At 49.9% G+C, this 15,847-nt stretch overlaps 1 protein-coding gene across 2 annotated transcripts in view; it reads right to left on the minus strand.

The window, feature by feature from the left end:
- The window catches only part of Cpne5 (copine 5), a 79,279-nt gene that overhangs the window by 37,568 nt on the left and 25,864 nt on the right, over positions 1-15,847 (minus strand). Inside the window, exons 5-9 of one of the 2 annotated variants that reach the window (XM_028767885.1) lie at positions 14,616-14,655; positions 14,360-14,436; positions 9,089-9,148; positions 7,205-7,255; positions 6,885-6,948 (exon numbers count right to left, since the gene is read on the minus strand). In XM_028767885.1, coding sequence (XP_028623718.1) covers positions 6,885-6,948; positions 7,205-7,255; positions 9,089-9,148; positions 14,360-14,436; positions 14,616-14,655 — 292 coding nt within the window. The remainder of the gene's footprint in view (positions 1-6,884; positions 6,949-7,204; positions 7,256-9,088; positions 9,149-14,359; positions 14,437-14,615; positions 14,656-15,847) is intronic. The other variant, XM_028767886.1, reaches the window with a different exon arrangement.

The following is a 15,847-nucleotide window of genomic DNA, read 5'->3' on the forward strand; positions in this document are numbered from 1 at the left end:
CTACATAGAGAAATCCTGTCTTAAAACCACTACCCCCTCTTCCCAAAATTGCATAGTGTGTGTATGTGTGTGTGTCCCTAAATCTAGATTGTGTTTGCAAGCACGTGGAAGTGGGGCTAGGATCAGGATGCTGGAAAGATGACTCAATCAGTAAGACATTTGCTACACAGGCATGAAGGCCTGAATTCATATCCCAGCACCCACGGTAGACTGTTGGGCATGGTGGTTCAAGCTTACAATCTCCAGCACTGGACAGGCAGAGATAGGGAGACCCCTGGGGCTCACAGGCCAGCCAGTCTAGCCTGCTTGTGATCTCAGGCCAGTGAGAGAGCCTGTCTGAAAACCCAAGATGCAGAGCTCCTAAAAATAACAAGCAAGGTTGTCTTGGTCTCCACATGCACACGCACACACATGTGCACATGTACACAGTGCAAACACACAGGAACAAGTTACTTAAAGAGGACGGCTGGAGCTAGGCAGGAACAGTGTCACAGGCAGGGATGAGTTCCTGGATAGCCCGGTCCATATAGTGAGAGTGTCTCAGAACTAATAAACAAATAACCAAAGGGAGGAGAGTTGTAGAGACGGCTGAGGGTTAGGCGTACTTGCTACGCAACCAGGAAGGTCTGAGTTAAGATCCCAGCACATACTTAACACCAAAGCCACCTCATGGTCTCATGGGGACCTGTAACCGCAGTGCTGTGGAGATCCAGGACTTGGCAGCTGCCAGCCCATGCAAAGGTACAAGAACCCTGCAGTGTCAGCGGCAGGAAGAGATCCTGCCTCAAGGAGTGTGCATCCATCCCTCCCCAACACACACACACACACACACACACACACACACACACACACACTCTATCGAGGACTCTGAAACTACATCCCAGCAAGGATGGGGTGGGGTGCTAAAGAGAAAAGGGGAGGGAAGGCCAGTGAGGAGGCTTCGTGCTGATGTCATTCAGATCCAGGTGGTGGTCACAGCAGCCTGGGGAGACAGAGCCTTTGTTGCTGCACTGATTGTGGCAGAGCCTTGGGGTCAGGGGTCAAGCTACCTTGCCTTTGTTGTGGTAAGGGCCAACTTCCCAAACAATCCAATCATCTGTGCATCTGTGGATTTGATCATTGGGAGGTAGAAAACCCTCCGATGACCACTTTCCCTCCCACTCACTGTGCCTGCGTGTCTGGGAAGCTGACCCAAATCCATTTGCTCTGAGGAAAACGGAACCATTAGAATAGGCTGTGAGGTGGGTATGGCGGCGCACGCGTGTGATCCCAGGACGATTGCTGGGAACTCAGAAACTATCTGGGAAATAGGACTTCTAGACCTGGGTAGACTGTAGAATGAGACAGTGTCTCAGAAACAAATAAACACGTACACACTGAATACAGGCTGGTGTGATGACTCAGTGGGTAAAGGTGCCAGCGGCCAAGACTGACAAGCTGAGTTTGGACCCCAGCCCCCACATGGTGGAAGGAGAGAATTGACTCCTGACTGCTCCTCCAGAGGTCCTGGGTTCAATTCCCAGTATCCACATAGCTGCTCACAACTGTAACTCCAAGAGCTGACACTCTCACATGGACACGAATGCAGTCAAAACACCAGTGCACGTAGGATAAAAATAAATAAATAAAAAAGAATATAGGATGTTCAATGAACTATTACTTAAATGTATTGAAGAAGGACCTATATTCAATCAATGGTGGTCCACCCACACAATGAGGAATGACATTTCTAAGACTATTGACAGAAACTTAGAGCCCCAATAACTAGGTACCACATTGGCTGGGTGGCGGTGGTGCACACCTTTAATCTGTACACTTGGGAAGCAGAGGCAGAAGGATCTTTGAGTTTGAGACCAGCCCAGTCTACAGAGGGAATTTCAGGTCAGTAAAAGCTATACACTGAGACCCTGTCTCAAAACAAAACCACCAAACAACTAGGTACCAAATTATACCAAAAAAAGATCTATATAAGTCATAAAAAAGGCATCCAAATGTCAACGATAATTCTCTCTCGGTAATTTTTCCATAGTTCTCAACTCGTTCAGAATTAACACATTAACACGGTATTTTTTTTCTTTTTCATTTCCATATGTGTGGACGTGTGGACGTGTGCTCACATGTGTGTGTTCGAGGACATGTTCATATGTGCTTGAGTGTGTAGACATGTTGATATTGGACACCTTCCCCCATCATTCATTGTCTTACTCTCTGGGGCAGGTGTCAATCAAACCTAGAGCTGGCTAATGTGGTTATGGTTGCGAGTTTGCTTGCTCCCCGGTAGGGGGTCCACATTCATCTTCAGAGGCTTCTATTACAGGGTTACTGTGCCCACTAAGCAACCACGTGGATACTCAGGATGTGAACTGTTAGCTCTCTTGCTTGTGCAGTGAGTACTTTACCACTGAGCCTTCTCCTAAGGGCTAATATGGTTAATATAATAGTACATACACACATATATTTAAGCATCAGAGACAGTCTGTTTGTTTTGTTTTGATTTAACTAGGGAAATTATTTCTGAGACTACGAAATTATACACTGGGTTTTAGGGAGGATTCTCCTGTCTGAGCATCGACAAAACACGCCTTCGCTACCCTTCTTGAAGCCTGCATGCAGCTGCGTGTCAGAGGACCTGCACCCCGTAGCCACTTCACCTCATGGTTTCCTCTTGTCTCTCCCCTTCCCTTCAATGACAGCTCCCTTCCAAAGTCTGCAGCAAGGAGAAACACCACCCTCAAAGTCTCCTGAACCCCCCCCCCTGCTGGGAGGTCTCACAGAATCCAGCTAGCTATAATGGTACACGCCTTTGATCCAGGCACTCAGGAGGCAGAGGCAGGAGGATCTGAGTCTGACTCTAGCCTGGTCTGCAAAGTGAGTTCCATGACAACCAGGGATATACAGAGAAACCCTGTCTTGAAACCCTCGCTCCCCCCCCCCCAAAAAAAAGAAAGGAAAGAAAGAGTCTAACCCTTCCTTCCACCATCTTCCCCTTCTTGACCCATTACATCTCTCTTCTGACTTGGGAGTGGGGACTCTGCTTCCCAGGAAGCTGGTTGCAAAGACTTACTATGTACCTGATTTTCCATGAATACATAATAAAATACCCACGAATTTTCTTTCAGGATCAAGAATGTCATGTGTAATTTAAAAAAGAGAGAGAGAGAGAGAGAGAGAGAGAGAGGCAGTGGGTATGCCAGGGTGGAGGAGAACCGACTGGGATTTCTGGCTGTCACTTCTCTCACTAAATGAGAACTCCAGGGGACAGAGGGCAGAGTGAGTGAAACATTTACTCGCTGACTTGAAATAAATGAGCTCTCTACCAGTCTGGAGACAATTTATAGGTGTGGAGGGCCCATAGGATGCTGCAGCATAAAACTTGGGGCATCCTTGGCTGGCAGGGATGAGGCAGGTCTCTCCTTCCCTCTAGCATCCTGGAAGATAGGTACTGATCGTAATCTAACCAGCAGGAAGGCTAAGGCGATCTGGGGCCTTCTATTGTGTGTGCACCCATCTCTCGGGATTCCGGTTCCAACTCACAAAGCTGCCTTTTTGCTGGTGGCTACGAGCCTGCAGAGCCCATAGGGTGACCATTGCAAGGTGTTCATCTGTTTTGGTAAAGGCAAGGTCTTGTTATATAGCCCAGGCTGGCCTGGAACTCAGAAATCCTCTGCCTCTCTGCCTCTCTGCCTCTCTCTCTGCCTCTCTGCCTCTCTGCCTCTCTGCCTCTCTGCCTCTGCCTCTGCCTCTGCCTCTCTTCCTCTCTCTGCCTCTCTGCCTCTCTCTGCCTCTTTGCCCCTCTGCCCCTCTACCCCTCTGCCTCTGCAGAGCTGGGATTAAAGGTATGCCCCACCATACTGGGGCCCTGATTTTTATTTTTTTAAATAAAAAAGAGGGCTGGTATATGGCTTAGTGGTAGTGTGCTTACTTAGCTGGGGCAAGGTCTTGAGTGCAATCTCTAGCACAGGGTGTATTTGTCAACAAGAGAGCCTCAGAAAGTCGAAGACCTTGAAGGAATTGTCAGTCTCCTCCCTGGGCATGGGGAAACGTGGGTGACTGCAGAGCTGACACTCACCCTGTCTACATAAGGACCCCAAATATATTTGCATCAAATCTGACTGTAGGAACCTTCTTGGCATTAATATTCTGATGAGCAAGGCTTTTCTTTTACCTACTAAAGTCAGCCTGTGACAGGCTGGTATCCACTCCATCCTTTGCTGTCCCTGGCCACCCACACAGGCTCCAGGCTGAAGGCAGGAAGCCCCACGCCTTGCGGACCCACTCCAGACCCCGCCTTCTCCCTTTGATCCTCCCACTGCGAGCTGAGCTGCAAAGCTGCTCACATGTAATTATTTTAATTCAGCCAGATGCTAAGAATTAGTCTCTTTTCCTTGCAAGGATTCTAGGGAAAGAGAGAATTCAGCCAAAGATGTGCCAGAAGAAAAAGAAGCTGACAGCTTCCGGGGTGGGGGGAGCCACCAAACCCCCCCAGTGTGGGCAAGAGCCTCAAGCAAGGAAACTGCAGTGTCCAAGAATGACAGAAAAAGGTAGGGAGGCGGGAGGGTCTAAGGCGGTAAAGGAAGATGTTTACAAGCTGCTGGGAAATCACCAGCGCCAGCCCCCCTAAGTAAGCTTAGACACTCCACAGTGCCCTCGCTGGTGTTACTTAAAGATAAACCAAGGAGGAGGGCTTGAGCTCGGGGAAAACTGAATTTGTGCCAGTAAGCAATTCCTGCACGGCCCCTCCTGAGCGACACCCCCATCCCCTTCATCCGCAGCATCAGCATCAGCAGTTAAGCCAACTGTTCCGTAGCCAGGGAACCCTGAGGCTCCGGGCTTAGAAACTAGAAGAGAAGAGCTAGGTTGGAGCCACTAGGACCGGAGTTATCAATAGTCGTGAGCCATATTGTGGGTGCTGAGAATCAAATCCGGGTCTTCTGCAAGAGCAGCCAGCGTTCTTAACACTGTGTCATCTCTCCAGCTTCCCATGTTGATCCTCTGTTTTGTTAAGATGGGATCCCTCTATGTATTCTTGGTATCCTAGAACTTGCTATCTAAGCCTTGAACTCAAGAGATTCCCCTGCCGCTGCCTCCCAAGTACTGGGATTAAAGGCGTGCACCACACCTGGCTACTATGTTGATTCTAAATGTATTCCATTGCTATTATTCTAAAAGGGGTTAATGTATGACTTAACTTGCTCTGTCATGGTTTCTAATATTGCAGGTACATAGTTTCTAACATGATGGATACATAGTTTCTAACATGGTGGATACATCGTTTCTAACATGGTGGTTACAGAGTTTCTAGCATGACAGACACTCCTGGAAGGCTGCTCTGATCTGAGAAGGTCTTATTTCTCCTTCTCCATCTTACAGTCCCAGGGGAGTCTTGCCCCTGCATCCAGGCTTGGCCTTGAGTTGTCAGTTTGCCTTACCCTCCATAAGAGGTTCCTCACTGACCTCAGAGATTCCTGGCTTGGGTGACCTGGGAGCCCCATCCCTGATCTTAGAGTTAGCCAGAGCTGGAATAGAGTCTGGCTCTGCTTCCTGTAGTTCCAGAGAGAGGCTGTAGTTTCTGGTAAAATGAGACTCTTGCTTAAGGCCTTCTCCCGTGCATAGCTGAGCTTTATCTTACGTCTCAGGACCAATGTGAGTGACTGTCATTATCAGCACCCACTGTCAACTCTACAGAAACCTAAAGTCACCAGGGGAGAGGGACCCTCAACTGAAGGATTTCCTCCATCAGGTTGGTCTGTGGCCATTTTGTGAGACATTTTCTTCTTTCTTTTCTTAATATTTATTTTTATTATACATAATTATGTGTATGGGTGTGTGCACATGACTGTAAGTACTGTGATAGGCCAGACATATCTGATCCCCTTGGAGCTGGAGTTACAGGTAGTTGTGAACGACTGGACCTGGGTGCTGGGAACTGAACTTAGATCCAATGCAAGAAAAAAAAAAAAAAAAGGATACTCATTTTTAACCACTGAGTCATCTCTCCAGCTCTGAGGGAGCTGATGGTTTTCTTGATAGTTAATTGATGTAGGAGGCACAGCCCACTGTGGGTGGTGCCATTCCTAGGCAGGTGAGTCTGGGATCTACAAGAGAGCTCCTTGATCATGATCCTGAGAGCAAGCCAGGAAACAGCTCCAGCAAACTCCATGGTTTTGGCTTCAAGCTCTTGTCTTGTGTTCCTGCTCTGACTTTCCTCAATGCTGGACTGTTACCCGGGATTATAAAGTAAAACGAACCCTTTCCTCCACAAGTCATTTCCGACATGGTGTTTATCACAGCAAACTAGAACACTGCTCATCAGTTGACAAATGGCATCACCTGTCAGCACAGCATCATTACAACATGTCCCCCTTATCATCAACCGTCCCGAGCCCTTTCTTGGTGTGGGGAGTCACCCTATTGCCTGCTTCTCCACAGTTCTACACAAAAGTCAAAACCAAAGGCTGCTGGGGATTGCAGACTCTTGGCTTCTCAACAGCCGTGCCCACCCACGTACATTTTCGTACCTTCCCACACGCACATCCACCCATGTGCACACACTTACACTTATGGCTACACGCAGACACATTTCTTCCCTCCGTTCCACCGGGGGGGGGGGGGGGTGTCACCCTATCCCCAAAACAAAACTGAAAAGTGACAACCAAATCGCGAGTGCCCAGGGGCAGACTTGTGATGGAGCCTGGAAAGAGCCTAGCTCTGTGGTGCTGGTCCTTCCTGCCTTGGGTCTTACTCTGCTCACCCATAAGGATGGAATCTTCCAGCTCCAGTATTATGGTCTTATGCAAGCCAGGTCATGAGGAGCCTTGTCTACCTCGGGCTCCCTCTAGGAACCGGTAATCCTGGCCCACGGAGAAGTAGGCTCTGTTACTCACCCTACAGTTGCTCAGCTCCTCTGCAGACAGGATGATGGTACCACATTTCTTCCCCGGGACACCACTGAGGGAGAAGAGAAAAATGATAAGCCAGACAAAGACAGACCAACCTGACACTCCTGGGTCAGCCACTCCCATGCCCACCCTCTGCCATGCAGGCATGTGCCCCAACACTCCTGAGAAAGAAAGTCATCAGAAGTGGCTGGGCAATGTGACCAAGCGCTGTGTTGCTGAGGCCACGCCCTCAGTCTCGGTGGCCCCGCCCCCTGCTCCCAAGGCCCACCGGGAGGTCTTAGAATGGCAACAGCACCCAGACTCACCCGGAAGCTTCCGGACCAGTGGTTCTGGAGCTTTCCATCCAAAGACCACTTCTGTGGGCAAAAGACCTTGTGGGCTAACCACCCTGTACCCGGCTGACCCAGGGGTCCCCTGATGTTGCAGCTCTGAGCCAGTCTTCACTATGGAAGAGCAGCTGAGGATGCGGTAGGGTCTCCGAGAGGGGGGGGACTCTCCGTGGCTGTCACCTATGGCTACCTCCCTTCCAATTCCTTGGCTGGGGCCTTCTAGGGACAAGAGATAATTCATTTCTCCTTAGTGAGAGTCCAGGCAGGACAAAGAGGGACCATCTACAGCAGAGAAGCCCCATCCAGAAAGGCAAGCTGGAAAGGGCTCTACTCCGCCTTCTCCACCCCTATTCCCCTTGTTGGTGGGGGTGGGGGGAGCTGCTCCAAGGACTAGCCCATGTCACTCTAAGGTTTGAGACTCAGTCAGGAGGATCTTAGGGTCACTGAGAGGGACAGTCATATGTGAGGCTATGGGACAGCTGTAACTAGGGTTCAAAGGTTATTCTTCTGACCCTGTCCATATGCGAGGGTGACCTAGAACCTATTTTTCTAATACTTGCACACACAGTGCCTTGTGCAGAGAAGGCCGGGGGGGGGGGGGGGGAGCAGTTTCCCTCCCTGAATCCTTGCTTCACTGTTGAAAGGCACTGTCAAATCCAGACCCCATCTCCTGACCAGCCCCAGGGCAGCAGTGTGCTGTGTGAAACCACTGAACTTTCCCCAGCATCGGCCTTTGGAGGGAGAGGTTCCTAGCTGAGGAAGAACAAACCAAATCTCTTAGGGCTGAAGAAACAAACCAAATCTCTCCAAATCGGGTGAGCAGAGTAGGGACCACCCACACCTGCTCCCCAACCCCCCCGGCATGTGGCTGTGCCGAGACTTGTCCCCTACTCTTGGGCAGTTCTTCCCCACACACTGGCCTGGTGAGGACCAGGCAGCTGCTCGGTAGCAGCCTCCTCCGCCCCTGGCTCTCCATCTGCTGTTCTGCCTTGGACCCCACCTTCTATTTCTGATCTTGCTTTTCCCTCCTCTCTTGCCTCAGCCTGCTCCCACAGGCCTGGCCTTCCTTCCTCTCTCCCTCTGGACTTTATTCCTCTCCTACGTCTGCTTTGCTCTCCCTCGGCTCATTGGTATCCACTCTCCCCCTAAACCAGCATCCACACTGGCCCTCAAGGTGTAAGGGGTTCCACATCTGTCTCCTCTAGGCTCTTCCCTCATATGCAGTAGGGTGGGACTCCCTTCCTCAGCCCCAAAGGCCCTTGGGGCTACACAGTATGAGAAGAAGTTAGGATGGAGAATCTCCTCAGGAAAGGAGAGGGAAGACCACCGGAGGGTCTGTATGGGCCGTGTTTTGATGAGGCTAGCCCAAAGCACGAAGTCAGAGTGGGGACTGAGGAAGTAGACAGCCCTCTGCAGCCGGCAAGATATGGAGGCAGTGGGAGAGTTGAGCCAAACCGACTCCACAGGAAGAAGGCTCGTGTTTAAGAGGGAAACTGTGGAGGAGGGATATTAGATGACGGAAGTGGGGGTGGGGAGGGAATAGGGCAGAGATCGGAAGGACGAAGGGGACTGAGAGGTCCCAGGCCTGCCAAGACTGGGCACAGTTTGCTCTTCTGAGCCCAGCCCTACTCCCTAAAGTCCCAAGAGTCACCTGGCCTCAGCAGGCTCTAGCTATGGCCTGTGTAGAAGAGGAGACGGGCTGTCATCTTGGTGCCTGAGACTTTGTAAAGGGACCCAGGACCCTCTGTCTTCCTACCCAGGGACTAATAGTAGACCAGGAGCTGGGCCCAGAGGCGGTAGCCTCTGTAGAGCAAGCAGAATACAGAAGGACAGGAGGGCCACAACTGCATGGTGACCTACCCATTAGACACGGCTGGCATAGGCTTGCCTGTCCGGGAGTTGAGGCTGAAAGTTCCTATCCTGTGGAGACAGAGGAAGAGAAAGCCGAGCATGAGCCCAGGACTCCAGTCTTCACAGGCCAGAGCACTGGGCAGATGGATGCCTGGAGCCAGGTTTCTGCCCTGGAAATCATTTAAAATGGACCAAAAGTCTTCTAAGGCTTTAGAGTAAAACCCAGGCAAGTTATGCTACCCCTGAGGTATTCAGAGTAGGACCCCAGACCAGCAGCCCCAGTATTCTCCCCCACCCCCGGGGAAGATGTTACAAACATACCTCAGGCCTACCCAGATCTACTACTGGGCCAGAAACTCTGAGGCTAAAGACCAGCTTCAGCTCTAGGTTGACCCTGACAGCTATTGCAGGTGAAGACTGGATATATTGCATCACTGGGCCTCAGTGGTTTAACTGTGCCTCCCCAGTCACATGCTGAAGGCCCAAATGCACCCATGTGACTGTATTTGGAGACAGAACCTTTAAAGGGGCTGAAGAGATGGTTCAACAGTTAAGAGCGAGAAATGCTCTTCCAGAGGAACCAAGTTCGGTTCCCAGTACCCACATCAGGAGGCTCACGGCCAGCTCTGGGAATTTGACGCCCTCTTCTGGCCTCTGAGGGCACCTGCACTCATGTGCACATACCCACACACAAACATAGACACATACACTTAAATAATTTAAAGAAGAAAAAAAAAACAGTTAAAGAAATGAGGTCACGTGGGTGGGGTCTGACTGTCCGGACACACAGAAAAGACAGGAGGATGAAAACCACAACCATCCCAAACACAGGTGAGTGACCGGCCTCAGCAGAAAGGAGCTCAGTTGGCACTTTGAATTTGGATTTCTGGCTTCCGGAAGTGTAAAGTTTTGAATTTCTCCTGCTAAGTCCCTCAGTATGGTACTCACATTGACACTCTAATAAATTATACAGCCGGCTGGGTGCGCCTGCACATGCCCACAATTCTAGCATTTGGGAGGCTGAGGCAGAGGGATCTGTTTGAGGCCTTCCTAGGCTACAGAAAAAGACCCTGGGCGCTGACTCAAAAGCTCAAAGGAAACTGAATATGATGGTGTGCATTAGCAATCCCAGTACTCACACGGGATCTTGGGTTTGAGGCTGCCCTATAGTGAGACACCCTGTCTCAAAAAAAAAAAAAAAAAGAAAAGGAAAACAACACCCCCCTCCACCCTCAAACACAAGGAAACTAAACCAATGCCATCATCCCTTAATAGGCACAAGGAACTGGTTCATGGACTCCCTCTGGGACAATAGAGCCTCTGGGTGTGCAAATCAATTTGTTTGTTTTTGTTTTGTTTTGTTTTTAGAGACAGGGTTTCTCTGCATAGCCTTGGCCATCCTGGAATTTGCTCTGTAGACCAGGCTGGTCTCGAACTCATAGATCCAACTACCTCTGCCTCCCAAGTGCTGGGATTAAAGACAAGTGCCTATACCGCCTGGCTGCCACCATAGCATTTAAATGTTTCATTTTACTGTTTATTTAGAAATAAATAGTAAACAGGGTCACTTGGAGCCGAGGCTGGCCTTGAACTTACGTAGTTGAGGGTGGCCTTGAACTTCTCCTGTCTCCATGCTCAAGGGATGGGTTACACGTATGCACCACCATGCCTGGCATGTTCTATACTCTACATCACCCTTAGGTGCTAGCACTGGAAATGCACAGCACAGGCTTGCTGCACTGTGTCGCCTAGGGAACAATGACTAGGCAAATGTCAGCGCATGTCCAGTATTTAGTTCATGGAGTGCATGCTTGTGGGTCCCATGAAGACTGAGGGCTCTCTGCATTGATGTCACTAGAAAAGCACTGACCCCCACATCTGTCCCAGAATAGATGCCCAGTAAACAAGAGTTGCCAGTGGGGTTTAGTCATGAATGGCTAAACTTAGACACACAAGACTTTCCGAGGGAAAGGACCTGCCTCCTCAGAGGTATTCCAGAGCCACTATATTCAGATCTTGTCCTTGGGTTCATCTTCTGGGGGGAAAGGATCCCTCCATTCCCTACCCATCCAACAAGCAGGAAACAGACCTGTGATTGGTTAGGTGGGAGCTGGGAGGCGTAACCGCACTCCTGGGCTTCTCCTCAGCCCGATGCCGAGGGAGGGCAGTGGGCAGTGAATATGATCCAAATGTGTTACGTGCGTGTCAAAGAATGAGTAAAAAAAAGCATTTAAAAATGTATACATTTGAATGAAAGAACATTGTTTCTTAGCAAGAGCTAATTGTGAGTTCTCCTGGGAAAATCCTACTTTTCTTTTTCAAATTTTCTTTTACTATTTTTAACTCTGGGTGCGTGTGCGTGCCTTTGTGTGTGTGTGTCTGTGTACATGCCTCTGTGCGTGTGTCTGTGTGCGCACGAGTGAACGCACGCGTGAGGCCAGAGGTACCCAGACCCTTGGAGCTAGAGCTGTAGATGATTGTGAGACACCCGATTGTACTGTGTGTTCTCAACCCAAGAGCCATCTCTCCAGTCTTGTGAACTGGATACAATTTTTGAGCTTCCTTAAATCTATAATTCAGTTGAGTCTACAGAGTGAGTTCCAGGCCAGCTAGGGCTACACAGAAAGACCCTGTCTGGAAAACAAAACAAAACAAAACAAAAAAACAAACCAAAAAAATACCCGCCCCCACAAAAATCTAAAATAAGAAAAACCACCAACCAACCAAAAACAAAACCAAAAAAAAAAAAAACCCTAGAATTCTAAATTAAATCTTTGTTGTTTTAAATGAGTTTTTAAAAAGCGACTATATGCTGTTCTTGGCCTCCAAGGACACATGAGATCTAAATTTTGTTTTTGAAGATGTCTCTTCTTTTTATTTATGTGTATGTGTACAGGAGGTGCGTAGCATCTAGAAGGGATCCCCTGGGACTGGAGTTACAGGCGACCCCCAGCTGCCTGCTATGGGTCTGGGACCTGAACTCAGAGTCCTCTGCAAAAGCTTCAACTGCTCCTGACTGCTGAGCAGGCTCAGTCCCCACATACTGTTGTTGTTCTTAAGGAGTCAGTTAAAGACACGTTGGGGAGTGTGAGGCAAATGCAAATTTGTATCATGTATGTGTGTGGACACGTGTGTGTGAATATGCATGTTCACGTGAGTGTGCATGCGTGTGTGCATGCCGTGCGTGTATGCGTGTACATGTGTGAGTGTGTGTGCCTGTGTGTATACGTGTGCATGTGTGGGCACTGTGTGTGCGCATGTGCATGCATGAGTTACCTGTGTGCATGTGCCTGTGCATGTGTATGTATGTGCACATGTGTGTGTGCATTGTGTATGCCCTGTGTGTGTGCATGTGTGTGCATTCATACGTGTGTGTGTGTGCACGCTTGTGGAGGCCACAGGTCATGTTGGGCCCTTCCTCCATGAATTTTCACCTCGTAAAGAGACAATAGCTTTCATTTGAGCTCCGAGATTTGCAATTCAGCTGTCTGGCCAGCTCTGAGGACCTCCTGTCACTGCCTCCCGACCCCGGAGTCCTAGGCTGCCAAGCCTGTCTAGTTTGTATGTGAGTGCTGGTGGTCTCTCTTCATGCCAGAGTGACAACTGCTTTTCCCATGCGGCTCTCTGTATATTTCTGTGTGTGTCTCTTCTCTATGTGTGTGTGAGAGTCTGTGTGAGTATGTCTGTGTGTATATCCCCAGCTTTTTGTTTGTTTGTTTTTGTTTTTGTTTTTTTGAGCCAGGATTTCTCTGTGTAGCCCTGGCTGTTCTGGAACTCACTCTGTAGACCAGGCTGGCCTCGAATTCAGAAATCCTCCTGCCTCTGCCTCCCAAGTGCTGGGATTAAAGGCATGCGCCACCACTGCCCAGCTATCCCCAACTTCTTGTACCATAATTTTTTTTTAAGAATCCTCCAAGTTCTTTAAGCTCTAGAACCTCCAAACCGATTCCCTCCCCCTCAACTCAATAAATGATAGTTATTATTTTCTGGGGACCTAGAGAGGAGGCTTTTGAGGGGAAAAAGAGGAGACCTTTCTTGAGGTTCTGATGCTACTATATAGTTACCGAGAAGTTATAGGCAAGGGTCTAGGAGAAAGAGTCTACTGTCTAATACACACACACACACACACACACAGACAGACACACAGACAAACAGACAGACAGATAGATACACACAGAGACAGACACACAGAGACAAATACACAGACACACACAGAGACACAGAGAGAGAGACAGAGATTTATACACAGAGACACACATATAGACATATACAAACACAGACATACGCACAGGGACATATACACAGAGATACACACACACACACACACACACACACTACAATTACGAACCACAGTGGATAAAAGAAACTTGGCAGAACCAGGCAGTGGTGGTGCACGCCTTTAATCCCAGCACTTGGGAGGCAGAGGCAGGCAGATCTCTGAGGTCGAGAGTTCGAGGCTAGCCTGGTCTACAGAGTGAGTTCCAGGACAGCCAGGGCTATTCAGAGAAACCCTGTCTCGAAACAAAACAAAACAAAACAAACTTGGCAGAAGTGAGTGAGGGGTTCATGCTTAGCCTAGCCAGAACACCCTCTCTTCTTCATGCTCTGCCCTGTGGCCTGGACACCTGTCCCAGTCTGTGCTTGCTGGTGCCTGGACCCTGTCCCTAGGGCTTCCTCAGAATAATGATAAGTCATCCTCAGCAGCATGTAGGAATTCTGGAGACTCCAGAGGCCTTTCAAAGTAATAATAGCTGCCCCACAAGCCCTGTGTCATCCCATCCTACAGACTGTCAGAGACAGGAGGGGAAAGGGTCTCACTACATCCAGCTCCAGCCTGTTTTTAGCTCCCAGCTCAGGTCTATACCTACAGGCAGCGAATGAGATGAGAAACAGTGCAAATAAAGCCCAGGTTCAAATCCCAGCTTTCCCACTTGCTAGCTGTGTGACCTTAGGTGGATCAGTTCCCCTGGTGTTCTCTGGTCTCTTCCTTACACAATGAGAGAGGTGGGGTTGCAAACTTACTAGACAGCTCTCAGTTACTGCCCTCCCCGTGGGATCCCACAAGATACAAGCTCTAATAACTTGGCCTGGTTGGCTCCCTCCAAAATAACCAAAATAAGTGGGTGAGACGCACGGAGAGAGCAGGGCCCAAGACCCCTCTCACTCTTTAAGCCCTGGCTGTCTAATGCTTTGCCACCAGCAGGCTCTTAAGCGAGTGAGCTCAAGATGGCTCACTACAAGGGGATCCACCCAGACAGGCTGTACCCCTCCTACACTTACGTGAGAGGCTTCTCCAGACGGCTCCCAGAGGATCCTACAATCTCTCCGAGGGTACAGAAGGCCTGGCCCAGGAAGTCCTGCGCATCCAAGGGCAGAAGAGATGAGTGTTAGTCCCCTAGTTCACAGCCACCCCACCGCCCTCACTGAAGTGACCACATGCAGCCGTGGAGACACACTTGAGCAAAACCCAGGGCCTAGTCAGAATGACATTTAAGAGATAGCCTGGGCTCACTGGGCAATCACGGGCGGAACTCACGTGTTTAGATAAATCCGGGCTCTTGGAGTCAACGTCGTATCTATAGGGAACACAGAAAGACAGTAAAGGCAGGCAGGGGGCATTCCACTTAACCCTGTCTTGCACTCTGAGTCCACCCCTCAAGTAGGCTCTGTCAGTGTGAGCACTGGAAGTCTTGGAGGCTCATCCTGCCCTGACCTTGGTAAAGACAGGGATAAAGATAAAATTAGGGTCTCTTAGGATTTGCTTATTTCTCAGCCTGTGAGATGACACTTTTGGCCAAGCCTGGTGATCTGAGTTCAGTCCTTGAGACCCACACGAAGGAAGGCGAAAACCAATTCTCACAAACTGTCCTCTGGCCTCCTCCACACTCTGCCATACTCACGAACACACACACATAAATATAATTTTTTTTTAAATTTGTGCTCTTTCCTGCAAGTGTGTTTTATCTCACTAAGAATGAGAAATGACACAGTGAACCCTGTACCCTGACTGAGTCACATGTGACTAGGTCACAGGTGGCTGGGTCACCACAGGTGGCTGGATCACAGGTGGCTGGGTCACCACAGGTGGCTGGGTCACCACAGGTGGCTGGATCACCACAGGTGGCTGGGTCACCACAGGTGGCTGGGTCACCACAGGTGGCTGGGTCACCACAGGTGGCTGGATCACAGGTGGCTGGGTCACCACAGCTGGCTAGATTACCACAGGTAGCTGGGTCACAGGTGACTAGGTCACAGGTAGCTGGGTCACAGGTGACTAGGTCACAGGTGGCTGGGTCACCACAGGTGGCTGGATTACCACAGGTGGCTGGGTCACCCTATCCATCACTCCCAGTTGTCTGTCCCTCCAGCTTCACTGGTGTCTATCTGGAAGCTCCGTCCTCACATCTTCTCCTCACCTGGGGCCTGCCTCTACACTGAGCTCCTAAGAAAGGCAGGCAGAGCTACCTCCACCTGAGTGAGTGGGCGGCAGCAGCGTGGTCCTGCAGCTGGGCTGGCCCCTGGATGGAGCCCGCTGAGCCGCAGCCTGCTCTCCCAGGGACTTGCTTGCAACCTTTTTTCCAGCAGCTTCCCCTGCTCCACGCTGCACCTGTTGAGGGCTGGGGATCGCTGTCCACTTGTCCTGACAGTTTCCCTCTCCAGACAACAGGTTTGCTCAATGAGGCCTTTCTATCCTTCTCATGTTAGCTCCTAAGTTTCTACACACACACATGCAGGCACACACTCACACATGCACTCACAGACACATAC

Source organism: Grammomys surdaster, unplaced genomic scaffold, assembly GCF_004785775.1.
Source record: "Grammomys surdaster isolate TR1022 unplaced genomic scaffold, NIH_TR_1.0 183, whole genome shotgun sequence".
NCBI lineage: Eukaryota > Metazoa > Chordata > Mammalia > Rodentia > Muridae > Grammomys > Grammomys surdaster.